The sequence below is a fragment of the Osmia lignaria genome, chromosome 5 (assembly GCF_051020975.1).
Source record: "Osmia lignaria lignaria isolate PbOS001 chromosome 5, iyOsmLign1, whole genome shotgun sequence".
NCBI classification, from domain to species: domain Eukaryota; kingdom Metazoa; phylum Arthropoda; class Insecta; order Hymenoptera; family Megachilidae; genus Osmia; species Osmia lignaria.
In genome coordinates, this window is record NC_135036.1 from 10,027,255 (window position 1) to 10,044,923 (window position 17,669).

The 17,669-nt window shown below is 48.7% G+C and overlaps 1 protein-coding gene across 11 annotated transcripts in view; it reads left to right on the forward strand.

The window, feature by feature from the left end:
* tinc (transmembrane protein tincar) overlaps positions 1-17,669 on the forward strand; it is a 30,430-nt gene that overhangs the window by 10,065 nt on the left and 2,696 nt on the right. For 2 of the 11 annotated variants that reach the window (XM_034325836.2, XM_034325835.2), the window contains 13 exons: positions 8,678-8,750; positions 11,045-11,153; positions 11,824-12,101; positions 12,179-12,403; positions 12,519-12,650; positions 13,679-14,437; positions 14,519-14,706; positions 14,764-14,963; positions 15,041-15,543; positions 15,617-15,812; positions 16,469-16,601; positions 16,778-16,828; positions 17,441-17,647. In XM_034325836.2, coding sequence (XP_034181727.2) covers positions 11,831-12,101; positions 12,179-12,403; positions 12,519-12,650; positions 13,679-14,437; positions 14,519-14,706; positions 14,764-14,963; positions 15,041-15,543; positions 15,617-15,812; positions 16,469-16,601; positions 16,778-16,828; positions 17,441-17,647 — 2,865 coding nt within the window. In that variant the 5' untranslated portion in view covers positions 8,678-8,750; positions 11,045-11,153; positions 11,824-11,830. The remainder of the gene's footprint in view (positions 1-8,677; positions 8,751-11,044; positions 11,154-11,823; positions 12,102-12,178; positions 12,404-12,518; positions 12,651-13,678; positions 14,438-14,518; positions 14,707-14,763; positions 14,964-15,040; positions 15,544-15,616; positions 15,813-16,468; positions 16,602-16,777; positions 16,829-17,440; positions 17,648-17,669) is intronic. The other 9 variants (XM_076688453.1, XM_034325841.2, XM_034325838.2 and 6 more) reach the window with 6 other exon arrangements.

A 17,669-nucleotide genomic window follows, 5' to 3' on the forward strand; every position in this document is an offset into this window, starting at 1 on the left:
CTTTCTCTCGTAGGGCTCGTTAATTGTGGTCGTTAATCGCGTTGCGATAAATCCGGTAAACTTGGAATTATTTTTTTCGAACGCGTTTCGCGAAAATTCGAAGGGTTCCGAGCGTGCAATGACACGCTTTTAGTTTAATGCGTGCGTCTCCTTTGGACCAGGCTAGACCAGATAAGATCGATGCGATGCGACCGCGGTGTCCGCGTTAATATTCAACGAACCTTTTCAGCCGCACCTTTTTCACCGCTACCGAGCTGTCGACCTACGGCTCGTAAAGATCATCCCCCTCGCCACGCCAGGAAAAATAACCAAATACCTGCTGAAGGGGCTGCGAATCAAAGCTGCTTCGAAACGTATCGTTATCATTGAGTTTTTCTCCGATGTTTTTCCAACCGTAATTAAATTCCGACCATCGAACGAGTGATCGAACGCGATTTGCCTTCGGCTATCTAGGAATTTTCTCGGACGTTTCACCCTTGGGATAAATTTAACCCGCGATATCGTAAAGAACGCGAGTTTCTTCGAAAAGGTGTGTGTCATAATGTACGAGGTATCAAGTTTACGATGAGATACCGCTTTTGCAACCACAGGAACGCACACGTTTACGCGTACATCCTATACGAAAGGTTAGGTACACGATCAGGAAGGAAGCGTTGGACGCCAACCGCAGACTAATTGAATTCTTCTCATTATCTCGTACAAAGGATAGCTACGTATGCACCTTCCTCTTTCCGCCTCCTCCTCTTCGCTTCTCCAATCTGCTCGCTGTTCTTTTCCTTCTGTACGTATCGTACGATACTTCCACTTACGCTAAATTCAATTCTACCGATGCTACTTTCCGTGTACCTCTTTTTTACTCTGGCTTGTTTCTCGAATACACAGTTTAATATTCCGTTACTACCGCGAAACGTTCTTCTATTCTATTTTCTGTCGTAATCGTTTAATCGAGCAGCTATCTATCCTTTTTTTTCCCATCATAGATATTTACAGACCGAAGGGCTGCGAGTCGGAACACCATCCCCATCCGTAATTCGCATATTACGCGGGTAATTGAATTGTTTCCCGATAACAACAAGCCTCGTTCTTCGTCCTCGTCAAGCTGCGTATTCACCGACGATCGCGCACAGATTAGCAAGTTTCTGGCGTTTGTCAACCGAGTAATTACTCGCTTTCGAGTAGCTCCTTTCCATTCCTCTCCCTATTGCCACCCTTCCGGCGCGGTGCGGCCTTTAAATCTTTCTTCTTTTCTCCCATCCTCTTCATTTTCCCGTCCTTTCCTATTCACGTGAAAATTCCTCGCACACCGCGGGACTATTTTAATTCGTAGAAGGCATTCGAAAAATTCACTGCATTTGCTCTCGTTGTTCGTTTCAACGGTCTCTCGTTCGCTGTATTTTTCAACGCACCGAGGATCGAGTGGTTTTTTATCGGAAATTCAATCGGATCTAATTCGGCAAATTATGGGCAAGGGTGGGCCGGAAGTGGAGGGCGCTCGCGAAGATAACGATAATGGATACCCACGAAACTCGGTGAACTCCGTGCATCGACAAGATCTCGCCTGTCCGTCTCGAGGTACGCTCGACGATTTACCCTGCGATCAGCCTTTGGTTAAATTGTACGCCGATGCGCATAAATTTCCATAAACAATTGTGGGAGTGGATCGCCGAAATGCAAAGCGTGCACCGTTCCGTGACGATGCCGTTCCTCTTCTTTTCCGTTGCATCCTCCGCAGTTGATAACAAACAGAGCCAGAGTTTCGGTGTTCCGCAAGCGTTTAATCCACCCCGACACCTTCTGCTTCCTGTCCCGAGGGTCGTGGGTGACATTTAGTCGACCTTCTCGTGACAAGAGACGATAGCAAGGCGCGACGAAAATGTCATCGAGTTAGAGAAAAGTTGGTTACCCGAAGCGAACGAGTTTCACCGATTGATTAAAATAATCAAACGGGAATCCTCTGTTTTACCTTCTCGAACGAGAAACCCCGATCGATTCGACGTTTCGTTTATCTTTCGACGAGGATTACCCCGACTATTGGCTACTTTCCTCGCCGTCATCGACGTCTTCTTTTCCTTTTACGAGGCGGATTTGCGCGTAGCAACGTCGGCCGATTTTGACGCGTACGAACAGCTTCCCACCCTCGAGCCACGTCTTTGCCCGGATCCTAGAAAGAGGAAGGCAATCACTTTGGGATTTTATTCCGGATTACTCTCGGCCAAAGAGAGAGACAGCCAGAGCTGTTCTATCGCAGCGGATTAAACGGAGACTTTTGGTAAGCAAATCTCGCTTCCTTCCTCGCTTCTTTGCACGATTCCGTTGCCGCGTATCGTATCGCGGAAGAAGCGAGGAGCAGACGCGTTTTCAACGGTCCTCGTCTCGAGGCTGACCGAGTAAAAGGTATCGAATCGATCTCGATGGAACAGCATCAAACGACGCGGAACCGCTGAAAATCTCTAACAGGTCGTTGACACTGGCGAAGATAGGAAAACGACGCGAGTCTACCTGGAAGCAAATCGAACGTCCCCCGATGAAACGTTCAATTTAATGGGAAAATTTTCGATTCCATGGAATACGAGTCGAAAGGGAGTGGTCCCGATCGAGCGCAAAAGTGGAGAAACCTGAGACACACACGCTAGACACGCGTATCGACGCCTCGCGCCGGATAAACGACGCGTATTCGCGCGTACCTCGACGCCGGCCGTTCAGGGAGTAGAAAGTCCGACGCGACGTCCTCTTACGTGACATCCGGATGTCCGGACGTTCGTAACTGTGCCGTCAACTAATGTCACTCGAAGCTGGCTGCGGAATCGTTATGAGAACGCGTACCAACGATATCCTGGACGAAAAAGGATCACGTCGGACAAGCTTTTCCTTTTCAATTACAGAGGCTGGTAATTCGATCGACGGTGTAAATAGGCTTGATTTTTCACGTCGAATTGGCCGTAACAAAATACAGCGACACCCTCGTGACGGGATTCGCAAGCGCGTCAAGTTTCGCGTCGGCTCTCCGCTAATCGTATTTACGATTTGCCGTTCGACACGCTCGAAAAGCAAGTTAAGCGAGAACGAAGCATCGCGTGACTCTCGTTTCCCGTAACTCCTCGTGGTTGCACCGAATAACCGGTACTGCCGGACAACCGTGTACAAACGTCGCCTCCTGGATTAAACTAGCGAGCACCTCGTAGATATCCTTATTTCACTCCGAGCAGAATTCCTTCCTCGAAAACGATATTAACGTTTAACGGAAGATCGATAAACGATTATGTCGCAGCGAGACGGCCATTGAAATAGAAAATATACGGCTTCCGTCGTTAGCCGTCTTTCCGACGAACCTGCGAGCCGCAGGGCATCGTCGCGTAAATCAGCTACGCGAATCATCGCTACCATAACCGTTCCAAACGTTTCCCTACTTTCGGTCTATCGACGTTTTAATCCTGCGACGTGAACCGTCTGGTCGCGTTTCCGCGGCGGTACAGCCTTCGATTAATCCACCCCTTTCGACGGTCGGACGTCTTTCGCTCGCGGGAACTGATCGGACTCGATCCCTCGTCGCCGCAAAACTAATTACCTTCGCAAACGCATCGATATTCCGTTCCCGAATTAATCCGTTGAGGAAGGAAGCTTCGCTTTCAGTCGGATTATCAGGCTTTCCGATGTAATCTCTCCGGTGGGAAGAAACATTATTTATCGGCTAGCCGAGCTAGGATCCGTTTCAACGGTTTTGTCGTAGGAAAAGGAATCGCGATTCGTGGAAATTAGAGTGCCCGGGCTGATGGTTTGGTTGAATCGAGCGTGGTTAGGAAATCGATTTCCGAACGAAAAGCACCGTTTAAAGGGGTTAAAAGTGTAATTACAGGGCGGTCGAGCGGACGATTTGCATAATGCGGGTATTACGCGAAGCTGCTGGGATTTGCCGCGGCAACACGGCGAATCGATATCGCGGCGATAAACGCGGGTCCCATTGTCGGGGATCGGCCACGAAAAACTTACCCTCTGGCTCGCGAGTCGCGTACCGCATACGACGCACGCGTTCATCCTCGCAAGTCTGATCGATAGATACCGCGGAAACCGGTCGGGATCTTGTAAACCGGAGTCTTCCCGCACCTATGAACCCCAGGTCGCGAACTCTCCTAACGCGATTAAGAATCCCGTCGCTCGTTCGCTTCAGACTCGACGAGGTTGCTTCGACGATCTCGAAATTCCAGATACTTGCCTTTCGTCTGTCGCAACAGGCACCACGCTCGATCGGTTCCCGTTGTCTTTTCAATTATTCTACACCCGGCAACCTTCCAGCGAAGCGGAGAAATTTCCGTCAGCTAATTACGGCACGGCTGTCAGTCCCGATCGCAGACAAGACTGACGCGAAAACTGACGTTCACCGTGTCCTACCTCCGATTTCCTTCTTTGCGATTTAATATTCGCGTAGCTGATTCAAAAATTCCTTTTTCCTTCGGTTTGGAAACGCGAAATTGGAGATCGGTATCTGATAATATGCATCAGTATCGGAATCGGGTATTGATTGAAGGGTACAACGCGGAGGATGGGGCGAGAGAAGGAGGAACCAGAGTGCCGTAGGGAGAGAAGCGAGGGTCGATGACTGTCGAAAGGGACTGCGATAAAAGGGAGGAAGGACCGAAGGGTGGGAATGACTATTGCTTTGCTCGCTGTCCGCTAATAATTGTCGTTGTTCCGTGGAGAAACAGAGTGGTGCGTTCTAAGTCACGCTAGATGTAAAGAGATCGATAATTGTCCAATTACGAAATTCCTTTGGTATAGCGCGACTTTGAAAAGCAATTTGGATTTCGGGTGATCAAGCAGACGATTTCGTTAATAACTAGGATGATGGTGGTAATTGAGAAGGTGGAACTAAATTTTCATCCATCGGGACAGGACTCTGGCAGTTTCCAATCGCGGTTTATAGCATCCCGAGGCTATCCCGAATCCAGGATGGCTAGCTCGAATCGAGGGTGAATCTCGAGAGTGAGTCATCCTCGCAACCCTGCGAACTTTCCCAACTTTCTTTGGGGAATGTCTTAAGGGGCGATGACTCACCGATGCCGATCGAAGAGCCTCGACCAAGCATCCTCGCCAGTGTCGCGATCTAATTGTTGCTTTTCGCCTGTACCCGCTCGTTCTTTCGCTAAATTCCCCGCCCTCTTCCTCTTCCGCTTCACGCGTACGAAATACGTATCGGCGCCCTTCCAGGAGACAAAGAATCTCGGTGTCGCGAGCTATGGTTTTATCGATTCGCCAAGGAAAGGCTGGCAGCAACGCCAGAAGACATTCTCCCCAGCTGTGTTTCGCGAATCTCGCGGAAACACGTGCTTCGAACGATCATTTTTCCCCCAAGCTCTATTCATTTTCCGTTCGTACGCGCGATATTCCATTCGAAAAAACAGCTCCTTGTTTAACGGAGGAAATTCCGTACGTAAACCGCTCGATGATTTCGAAAGGAAACGTAAATAATTAAACGTTCCATAAAAGCGTGATCGACTCGCGCGTGTTCCAAGAATACAGCGGCTGGAACAGTGCCGGGGTGTTGATAGTGGCATGGTTTTGGTAAAACACCGATTCCATTGAACCGCGCGGACTAAATTTAACCCTGTCTATAAAATATACTCCGTTTCCGTTCATAAGTCACTCCCCTCAGTTCGTTTACCGCGCCTCTCAATCACGCGTTGTTTCCCAGCCGTCGAATGGTAGAGCTTTTTTTACCGCCGGATCGCAAACGGATCGATCTGTAAATCTGAAAACGAAGTAGGAAAAGGAAGGTTCGTTTCACGACGGTATCGGTTTGTTTTTTCAGCTGGTAAACGACACGCAGGAAATCAAGTTTTCCGAGGGTTAGAAACACGGGGATGAAAACGTTTGCGAGCCGGGAGAAGTTTCGATGGAAAATCGATTTCCGGCCAGAGCTGTAGGATCCCGGTGCCGCGAGTGACACAGTCCCCGTGGTTTTCGTTGTCCGCTTTGTTCCCGCTGGAAAACGGAAGATCGATGGAATATCGAAGCGAAGCTTGGACGTTTCCGCGGTAACTTTGTTCCGTTTTGCGTTCATTTGCACGTACCTCTATTCGGAATTCATCGATGCGTTGGAAATGCTCGGAACGTCCCCTGTTCGCGCTCTCGTCGATGGAAATTCAATTCTACCAGCCGGAGGAGTCGGTGATTTCAAAGTCGAGCGTGTAATTAAAAGTCGTCGAGACGAGCAATATCGCTAGCACCGCGATCGTTGCTTAATTAATACTCGTCCGAGATTGAAAATCGAGACGTCGATTACCGTTTTCTCGCGACTGTGTTTCATCGGAAACAACCCTTACCGTTGACCGAGTATCGGTTCTAGGAAAAAGGAACCTGCGCGCTTTTTCTCGATCTCGACCGATTGGAATCGGTAAATTTTCGATAATGAACGTGGACGATGAATGGGACGGTGATAGGTTGGATCTAGCGACGCATCACCGAATTCAACCTGCTCTCTATCACCCTACCAATCGCGCCAATTACCACGTACGTAACTCGGCGAGAATTTACGGTCGCGCGATCGTCTATAGGGAAGATCGGGCTATTTCGGTGCGGACACACCGAAACCAAACATAAAGCGAAAATGGAACGAGCGGGCTATGGGAATGAACGGTGCACGCGATGCGTAACCGGGGACCCCGTCTACGCAAATAGCCGAGCGACTTGAACGGGTAGAACTCGACCTCTTTACAGCCTACACGCGTTTCTGATCGCACGTGCGCGTCTCGCGATCATTTCCATCTATGTATTCCATGGATCATAGATCGAACGCGAAAACGATTCACCCGCGTCGATTGCACTTTCGTTTCACCGAACGGGGTGAACTCGAGTCATTTTCCAGCCCCCGTTCCATAAGGGCAAGCGTTCGTTGGCAACTTTCCAATTGGATTTTTCTACGAATAGCCGCGATCTTCCGCTGGTTCGTGACTTTCTTCCGGCTCGATACGAACAGGGTAAATTGGAAGGAGCAGCGCGGGCTGTACAGTGTGTTCGAACGATCGATCGCGTGCCCGTGGTCGTCGATAATTGAGGCGTCGATGTCCAACTGGACGCGCGAATCGTGTGTATATACGCGATACATGCAGGCGCTAGCGGCGCGCTACCCGTTGGCAGCCCGCCAACCACTCGTCGCTCTCGATGCCTTCGGTGTTGACCGACAAACAAAAGGGACCTCGATGCATTGTCCTCGAGCATCGAATGCAGGTCGAGGATCCATCCGCCATCCAGCGGCCACCTACCGTCCCACCGATATCTCGAACTCGCTCTATCGTTCTCCAATAACTTTCCTCTCTTCCAAATAATGATTTTCCACCCCCCACCCTTGCAGTCTCACGACGCGCGAATACACGCCAAGGAAATTTGACGCACGATTAAACCGAATTCGATAGAGCGTGTTGCGGCAAACTTTTCCTCTTCGTTTTTTTATTAGTCCTGCAAAGGAGAGACAAATTGCCGGAAACTGAGAGGGAAAGAAAAAATAAGGTTTCGATCGTTTCAGGCGACTGCGGATTAACGTTAACCAGACTAATCGAGTGGCAGGTCAGGTAGCGGCGAAGGGTTGCGAAACGGTTGATCGACGCGAGCATGAAACAGCAATCGCGGCTTTTAACGCGCCACCTCCTTCTCCGCTCAATTTCCTCCCTTTTCCTATCGTTATACCCGACTGCGAACAAGGATCAATCGATGCTACATTTTCCTCGATTTTTCCTCGAAACCGATTCGGAGAATCGGATGGAAAAACGATAGGTAGATACCCAGGTTAAATCGTTTCCAGGCAATTTCGAACACTCGTGTTTCTGCTACTCCTCGCTACGTAAGCGGTTAACTTGGAGGCGTGCCGGAAACGGAAATAACGAGCGACAACGCGATACATACCGCGTTGGTGCACGCGAATAAGCGCTTGTCTCGAGATAAATCATCTCCTCCAAATTGCCGTAAAATGCAAATTAATTCGTTCACGGTTTCTACCTTGCAACGGACCGCTCGAGATATACGATGTACGTAGCCCATGACCAGTTGGTTTCTTAATCAAAAGGTCGTAATGAAATGTACGAAACTCGTTACTCTCTCAGTGTATAACACGCTTTGCCTTTTCCATTAGAGACTAAACTCTAACATCGAGGAGAAGGACGTGCACCGATCGATGCAACCGCTGCAGCGGTTAATTAACGTTCTCCGATGTTTGCATCGCGATGCACAAGATCGATAAGCGAACGTCAAATATCGGACTGCGATTTACTCTGATTAATTTTACTCTCGAATAGAGATCCTCGATACATTTGTCGAAGATTTTCGCGTTAAACAGGATCGAGAAAGAATAAGGCCAAACTCGAAGTCGAACGACAATACTGTTGTTGGAGGTAACGAACCCAGCGGTGCGCTAACACGCGGCTATGAAAAACGCGGAGGCCATTGTGAAGGGAACAAAGGGAAAGAAAGGCACTGCGGCGAATGCACTATTGGAACGTACACGCGGGGAAAGAGAAAACTGTAGGCACTTTGCGTCTTTTCGCTGTCGTTACAAGCGTCAAACGCTCCATAGAAAAAGAGAGGGTGGACACGTTTGAAAAAGTTCATTGTTCTGTTTCGTTAGTATACGTTGATAACGAGTGATAGCATGTAAAATATAAAGCGATCGAATCTCTGCTTTAAATTCCAGATCTCAACGGTGTCTAAAACGCATTTCCGGCTCGACGTCGGCGTCGACGACGACGGCGGTTCTTCTCCGTTCGGTGAGTAGATCGCTTTGACGCGTTGACGGATTACTCGCGAGGACGATATTGCCGGGGCACAATCATTTCACGGATCACGGTACCGTTGTACCTTTCGCTGTTCGTATCGTCGCGACATTATCGAGAATCGCGGCCTCGACAATGGTACCGGTAACAAAGGTTTCCACCGTTCTTTTCTCATTTTCCAACATACAGATATTTTCTCTTCTCAAAGTTTTCGAAACTTTGTAGAGAAATTCGATGTCGAAAACACGCGAAGGGAATGGATCGTGGAAACATTCTACTACGATTCCTCGAGGGTGGCTTTGTTCTCGACTAGTCACGGCACTGAAATAGCCTAAGAACTTGTAATTTCATCAGAATTCGTTTTACTCGCCCTTCTGGACGCCTTCTTTTTCCCCTGAGAAAGAGAACGTAGGGCGTAAGACGTAGGGTGTACGACCCTTGTTGCAAGCCAGATGGTTCCTCTTTCAGGTCCGCGCGATTTCCCATTACCCTGTCGACCATTCGTCTGCGCGGGTTTCCTCGACCATCGCCATCCGGAGGAGATTCCCCTTCGCGGGAAAGCGTTACTTATCATTCGACGCGTTTCGATCAATTATTTATCGGACTCGTACAACAATATCCAATTTAACCCCCGTCTCGTTTCATCATACGCGATTTCCAGCCGTTTATCGGCTCCTGGAGCGAGGACCGGATCAATCCTCCGCTCGTTTCAGTTTCGTAGCAAGCTGAACACAGGAAAAATATCTTCCAGTAGAGAATAAAAGGCTGACAAATAGGTCAGCCACCTAGAGATTACGTTTACGGCATCGGAAATGATTGCGCTCTGTGAAAATAGACTTTCCCTCCCTCTCCGTTTCCTTTCTTCCCCGTTGTCCCGTTCTCGCTCCGGTTTTCTTAGTCGGCGCGAGATCAAACGCAAAAGGGGTGCTTTCATTTTCTCCGTTCGGGTCAGTTTTCTCGGCAAGGTAGTCTCCGTGGCACGACGTTCTCTTTTCGAGCCTTCTGGTAATGTAAGAACGAGCGACGTGTAACCATAAAGGAAATTCTACCCGAGTAATCTTCTCGAGAACGCTGCAGCTTCTGTCGTTAAAGAAGCGAGATACTAAAGAAAGATTCGGTTCGATCGGGGATCGCGGAAAGGAAAATTCATTTCAGATTCGTCAAAGTTACAAAGTTCGCCACTCGGAGCACCGCTGAATTCCCTGTTTTCTGAATTCACGGGAAGGTGACTGAACATTCCTTCGGCATTTAATCCCGCTGCGTTCGTCGCGCGGTTTGCGAACCACGCGCGCTCAGTCAATTCCCTCTCGAAGCATTCGAGACTCTCGACTCTATGTTAAAGGGGTGAAAAACAGAGACAGAACACGCTGCGGCAGCGATCATCGCTTTGCCCTTTTCCTCCATCCGTGCGCCCGATTTCCCAACCCTTTCCTCCCTTATCCGTCAGCACGACAGAAAAAATACACAGAAATCGAATGCACGGCTAACTTTTCGACAATCCCGTCGCGTATGCGATTCTACCGAGATTCCGTTTTTCCCGGATGTCAGACAGACCAGCCATTATCTCTTAACGATGTTTGCACAACTCTCGCCGCGAAATTTTCCGAGATAATTAACGTCGGCGCCACCATTCATTAACGAAACCCCGGTAACGCGGCCCCCGCTATCTTTCGAAGCCGATAGACGAGGTATCCTTCTTCCGCTCGTTTGCTCCTATCCTTGGAGAATAAATATCGAGGGATCGACCTGTTGGTCGTGTGCTCGATAAGCGAGAAATGTGCATCGTTGTCTGAGAAAGAGGTAACAGTTAACCCGTACGAGGGGTTCTCAAGGACCTTGAGAGCTAAGGGGAGTTTCATCTACGGAGGGAGGGAGAGGGATACTCGTAAAGGCACTAGAATTATCACGGTACGCTAGCCCTCCTCTGTTCCGGCTCTTTTGTATCGTTCACGATTGTCGTCGGTAGACGCAACTACGCAATCATATTCGTGGTGGTGAGCTTTGTCGTTCCTTCAACCGGCAAACGCATCGAGATCCTCGCGGTTCGAAACGGAAAGAAACTCGAAACGTGACTTCTCTCGAACAATTTCACGCGTCCCTATTTTCCTTCGCTCCCCTTATCCTCTTGCCCGCCGCTTATCGGCAAACGACTTTTAACCGAGCTTCGTATTCGTTCCCTGTACGTCTCTTATCTCGAAAGAGGAAAAGAACGCGAGTTCGACGAGTTTTCCTTAAAAAAAGGAACAAATTTCTTTGGCTAATTCGTTCGACCTTTTCATTTGTTTCAGGTAACTCTCAGTAACCGTCAAACATGCCAAAGCTTCGCGTCGAGCGTTCTGAACAAACTCGTTCGAATCAGTAATACGTTCGAAAGGGAAGGAAGCAGAATAATACTCGGTAATTAGAATACTTGACGCGTTCATGCATTCCCGTGCGTGCGCCAGTCGATTGTCCGATGTTAATTGATCTTTGCACGCGCCGCGTTCCCTTCCTCGAGTTCGATCGGCGAATCTGCTCCCAGAGGAGCGTAAAACTCGAGGCTTTACAGTGGCGTGTTCGCGGAGGGTCGAAGGGCGCGAGGGCGTAGCCGAAGGGTTCGAGCGAAGCCCATCGAGCTGCCGAGTTTTGCGAGCCAGCCAAGGGTATTCCGGTTTAATTGCTCGAGCACGATTCGATCTACTCCATTCGATCGATTCTACTTTTTCTCTAAAAAAAGGATTTATCAATTCAGCAATTTCCCAGGGCCGAATAAAACTGTATTTCGTGGTGAAATTGCATCAAAGCGCTTGCAAAATACGCGAAGAAGGAAGAGAAAAAGCACGGGCGTAGATGTTTTAACCCCGCGGGCAACGGTGTATAAAGAGGGGGAAAGGGTATATCCGGTGGGAGCAAGGAAAACGTGGAAAAGGGAACAAAGTGTCCCAAGAGGCCGAGTGGCCTGACAGATATAAAACGTGGAAACGACGTCGAGTTAGAAGACAACGACTCCCTCTTTAACCGTGCAACAACCCGTTGAAAATGGCGACGATTCTCTTTTTTAATTATAATACATGGACTTCTTTCCCAGGAGCAAGATGTCAATGACGGGAAGCTTGATGGGCTACGAGAACAACAACGAAGTGAATCAAGCGAAATGTAAGAAACCGTTGAAACCGCTTCCGATAGTGTCCAGCATAAGCTCGAGCGGTGTTTCGAGCACCGCGAAAGCGAGGAAGCCACGAAGATCGAGCAGACAGAGTTCCTGTATACGAGGCCACGTGAACAACCTGTGGTCCGTTTGGTACGGCATTTTAGCGGTCGCGTTTCAGGCTTACATCGGGCTGAGATACGCGAAACGTTTCGCCGGTGAGTCGAGTATTTCGCCCCTCTTTCATTCCGTTTCGCGAGGAAAATAATTTGGAAAGTTTCGATCGTTGTTACAGCGTACTTGTCGTTACCATGGCCAGCGGACGCACCTCCGCCGAAGGTAGAACTGTACGCGTGTCTGGTGCTGGCCGGTACCGGGGTGGTGCTTCTTCCGGTTCTCCTTGGCGCGGCGTTCCTGAAGCTCGGCAACCTTGCCAACGACGGAGTGAAACTGGGCCGCCACTTGAGCGCGTGCTCCCGCGACCCACCCTCGTCGCTGCTCACCAACAATCTCGACCACAGTAAGTACATCGTCTACCTTTTGTACGATCCGTCGTTCGAACGGTGGTCGCAACGTATGCCGTGTAAAATACTCTGTCCCGAGGGCCGACTGATCCGTCCACGATTCGCTCGCAGGTTTGGCAAATAATTTATGGAGGCACGGAGGTCCCACCGCGGCCTTTCTACACCTTTGCACGGCCATGTGCTTCCTGTTACCCTCGCTGCTCATGGAAGCCAGGCTGATACACGCTGGATTTCTGCCAAAAGGTAATAACGCACGAAACTAACAGCTTCCGTGCTCGAGTGCCGTTTTTCAAGTACCATTTTCCTCCCTCTCTCGATTCGTCAAATCGATCATCGGCCGACTGAATTACCAACGCGAGGGAGAATCGAATAAGTAGTACGAGTCAATGTGTCGTCGGACGAAATAGAACCGAGACGAGGTAAAAGTATTTTAGAAAGAAAACTATAAACGTCGTCGGGATGGTCGTTGAAAAACCCTTGCGAAAATAGCCTAAAACGAGGGAACCTAGACTTTTCGGTTCGTTTGTTCGGTGGTACCGGTGTAATTTCTTTGAAAACTGGCTGCCTTTGAAAAATTTCATCCCTTAACGAGACGGAGAAAACGGGGGGAAAAACGAGTAAAGGCGTGGACCATCTTTCGACGTTCCGTTGTGGGGTCGGATAGAAAGGTAGCTGGTAACGTCGTTTGGAATATTGAAACAGAGGGAGCAAATATTTTCCTCCGCATCCACTCGGAACGGCAGGGGCTTTTTTCTAGGAAACCACGCATTTTTATCCTCATCTTCGCGGCAAGTTGAACAATGTATGCAATTTGCAAACAGACGCAGTAACCACAGCGTGTCTATCCGGTGTTTTATTTGTTGAGAAAGAAAATAAAGAAGAAGGGTAACTAATCGGCCTGCCGTTAGGTTCCGAACACTATCGCCACGGTGTAGAGCGACTCGCGCACGTAGAAAGGACGGATGGGGGATGGGATAGGGAAGTAGGGGGAGCGCGGTCGGGATGTAACAGGGCAACTTCGTCCTGACTACGTCCTGGTTCGCGTATTGATCGGCCAGGTGTGTGCATACGGTTTGCCACAGGATTCCTCGTCTCTAGAATCCTTCCTCGAATCGTCTAGCCGGGAGAGAGAAATCTCTCCTTCCCTTCGACAAATTAGTCGTACGCGTAATCTCCGTTACCTTAGTTTTACCGATCGATCAAACCCTTCCGTCGTCCTTTTCTCCAAAGAGAAAAATTCCAAAGTTACGAATGAATTTCCTATTTTGCAGAAGCGATATGGCGTACGGATTTGGATTGGCTAGTGATTCACCGGGATCGACTGGTTGTATCGAGCTTCATGAACCCGAACGTGAACCTTAGCATTCTGACCGGTTTCATAACTCCTCAGCCTTTCGTTACCCTGACACCCGACGACGAACCGAACGACGTAATTACCACCTTCTCAGATCTGGATGTCGTCGACAAAACGATCGAAACTAAAAATCGCGAGACTACCAACAATTTTCTCGGCTTGTTTCGACCACCGAGCACCGGCCTACCGCCACCCAACGCGCCAACTTCCAGTCCCAGCACTACTTCCGGTTCGCTCACCAACTCTATCGCCACCTCCTCGATCGATCCATCGACCACGAGGGTGACGAAAACTAGCGCCAGCACGACTAGGTCGTCGACAACGACCGCGACGTCGACGACGATGAAATTCAGGGAAACGGAGGAATCGGAAACGACGATCGCGAGGACGACCTTACCACCCTTGTTCCCTTCGTCTACACCGAGTACTTTGAAGAGCACCACCGTCAAAAATGGATACCCAGCCAGGCGACCCACCCCCAAGACGATTCTTAGGAATAATAATCTAAAGAATAGGTCGAAGACGAAAAATTTCACGAGACCTTCGACGACGATCAGACCGAGCAGAACGACCGTCGTCTCCGCTGGAAACATGACGGCTCAGAGTATGTCCCTGACGATGAACAGTCTGGCTGATTTGGATCATCCGGAGAAATTGAACCTCGAATTTCAACCCGGTAAGATTTTTACCATTTTCATTCTTCTTCTGTTACCTCGTCTAATTATAAGGTCTTCCCTTCTGATTTCTCTGTTCTCAGCCGAATCTTACGGACCCATCACCTTGGAGTACCTGAATTACGCGATCGCTCTTGGCGTGTACTCCGTCAGGTATCCCGCGGTGTTCTGGTCGTGCAACAAAGCATTGGGCACCATTTTCAGTTTTCAATTGGTCATTAATTCCGCCCAGAGCTTGCTAGCTTACGTTGGGATGTCTGTTCTTTACAAGGTAAGCAACTTCGATAGAGAAAAAGGTGAGACATCCATTCACGCTATTGTATTTTAGGTTCAAGTTATGGGACCTTTGAAAGTGTTGCCTGTTCTTCGGCAACAGTATCGGACGATTTCGACCAGCAGCAGTATATCAACGATATTCGGAGACTCTTACTTTTTATTAAATCCACATGTCACTCTGGTACTTTTCGCTCTGTCTTCTCTGTTGGTACTGTGTTCGAGCATGGTGATGTACTTTTATGCTTACGGCAGGTGAGTTTTGCAGTTGTCAGACAATTTTCAACCTCGAAATCCTGACTATTTATGAACTTATCTTATTTTGTCTTCAGATTCACGGCGTTCCTGAACCAGGAACGCGAACGTCGAGTGATCCTGTCGAAGGAGAACCGCGACAAGAACGGCTGGGTTTATTTTATCCATTGCACGGCTCTTTGCGTGTTTCTAGCGATCGCGATATGTAGCGCGCCGTTGTTGTACGATTACAGCGTCGTTTATCGAGGCAGTTTGGACGGTGCCATCTTGGCCTGCATCGTCGCCACCGTTCTCCATTTGTTCCTCTGGCTGGTGATCTGGATCTTCCTCACCATTAAACAACGGTGGACATTCAAATTGAGGGTGACGATCGGTCGCGCGACCGTCAGATCGGCAAGGTCGGTGAAGCTGGTGACCGACGTGGATCTTTTGTCTGCGAGGGACGAAGAGGACGGTACCAGCGCGCCATTGCTGGTGGTCGGTAACGGCAGAACGTACACTATTGCCGACGCCTCCCCGAAGAAGGCCATCATGAGCGTGATACAGAAGGCGGCGATCGAAAGGAAAGCGCGCTCCCAAGGTAACGAACTCTTCACCCAAAGTCCATCGAGAGACCTGTAAAGATCGATTTCTTAATTAGATTTAATCCTCAGGAAACACTGATTCGGTCGACGGAGAATCGACGGTCGACGACGAACAGATCTATTGGTTGAGACCAAAATTACGACCGTCGCCCACCAGGTCGCCGAGCGACGCGAACGGTGTGGCGAACGTGGAAAAGGGTTGGCTGAACAAGAAATTCAAGCCCAAGGTCACCTTTAACGACCTGCCTAGTACGTCAGGCTCGCGGTAACTACCCTCCTCCCTCCTCTTGGTGTCTTTCGATGCGTCTCGCTGTCTGCGTGTCTTCCTGTCCGCTTCTCTTCTCTTCTTTCCTTTTCCACTTCTGTCTCTCTATTTTCACTATAATCGACTCGTTTATCATTCGACTTGTTCGATTCCTTAGGGAATCTCTTGCTTTAGCTACTATCTACTTTTGCCAGGCTTACTACTGCTCTGCCCTCGATTCCTACTTCTAATCTTTCTTTACTTCCATCAATCGTTTGTGCGCTTTGAAATAAAGTATTAAAAGTCGTTGGCTCTTCGAAGTTGATATCAAACAGCAATTGCATTAAGGTAATTAAAAATTAACCCCGAAGAGTTAACGTAAGGCCAACTCGCTGTCGCTTATCTCTGTCTGTAATCTTCTGCTTTGGTGATAATATTCAAGGTACTTAGGATCGGTAGTTAAAGATTTCAAATCATCAATGTTAGACCATCACCGTGTTTCTTCACTTTCTCATCTGTCTTTTTTTTTCTATCTCGTCCTTTCTGTCCTCGCTAACCACCCCTGTCTGTCTACCTCTGTTTCTTACGTATACTCGTCCCTGTAATCAAACAAAGGAATACCTGTACTCCACTGTCCACAACATTGTAACGTAGTTCCATGTGCGTTTCGTTTTCAGTAATAAGGGAAAAATCCGACGAGGGACCGGTGATGGGGGTCCCGAAGACGACGGAGACTACGCCACGCTACGGGAACTTCCGCTGATGACGTCACTGGATCCGGCCGATGATTCAACGTCAGAGGAGAACAAGGTACTCGATCGTTTCCTGCTTCTTTCTTTTACTTTTCTTTCGTAATCCACGAACTGGTGCTTCCCTCTTGGTCATCGCATCTACGCAAAATATCGTTCAGTTTTAAAATAGGTCTCACAGACCGTATCGTCTAACCCGTTTCGGCTTTTAATCAAAGTTTCTTTTGCTTTTGACAGTGGGGAAGATGGCTGATATCCCGTAGGGACGGTATACCTAAATTTGGAGACGTAAGGCGCACCAAAATGTGTTCTCCTGTTTGTTTTTTTTTTCTCTCTTTTTTTCTCTCGTTTGATTTGAACGCATCGAATTAACGTTAACGTTAATTAATTACACGCGTGCGTTTATGTGGGTTTTTTGAATTGCACACTAACATACGTTTAGCGTAGAAAAGTAGAATTTGAAGTACAACTGTTAAACGGAAGCTAATAACACACTACTTTCTTTGACTTTCGCGACCGGATTCGGACGTTGGTGCACGTTCATTAATTATTCGAAATTCTCTAAAACTTAAGATACCGAAAACGATTCGACACAAAACCGTCACACGCAACATAGCTTGTCCTGTTTGTTTCTCGTTGTTAGAAAAAAGTGCTGGTACTTCGGTGTCTATAGAACAATAGGTTGACTAGCAACGCTGCACGTGTCATGAAACTCGAATCATACGAGTATTATTTCTTCCTACTTGGCCCTTTTCGCTCTCCCTTTCCCACGTCCTCCCTCCGTTTTATTTTCATTTCCCTTGGTCCCCGATTTTCAAAGAGGAAAGTCCCTTTTTTACGGTGGGACGAAATTTCGCATTAGGTTGGATAAAAGATTAACCGTTGCAAACGTTTCAACAGCTACTCGAATGCGTGAACGACGACCAGGTGACTTACTACGCGAGCGCAAATCGCGATCTACAACCTTCGGAGGGGGACCCCTCGCCATTGTTGACACCAGACCCTTTGCCCGATCCCACCTCGGAGCCACTTCCACTGCCACCCCCGACTCCAACTTCTGCACCGAGCACCGAAGTTGTTACGACGTCACTAACCGCTAACACCCAGGTACTAACAATCTTCTGGTCTC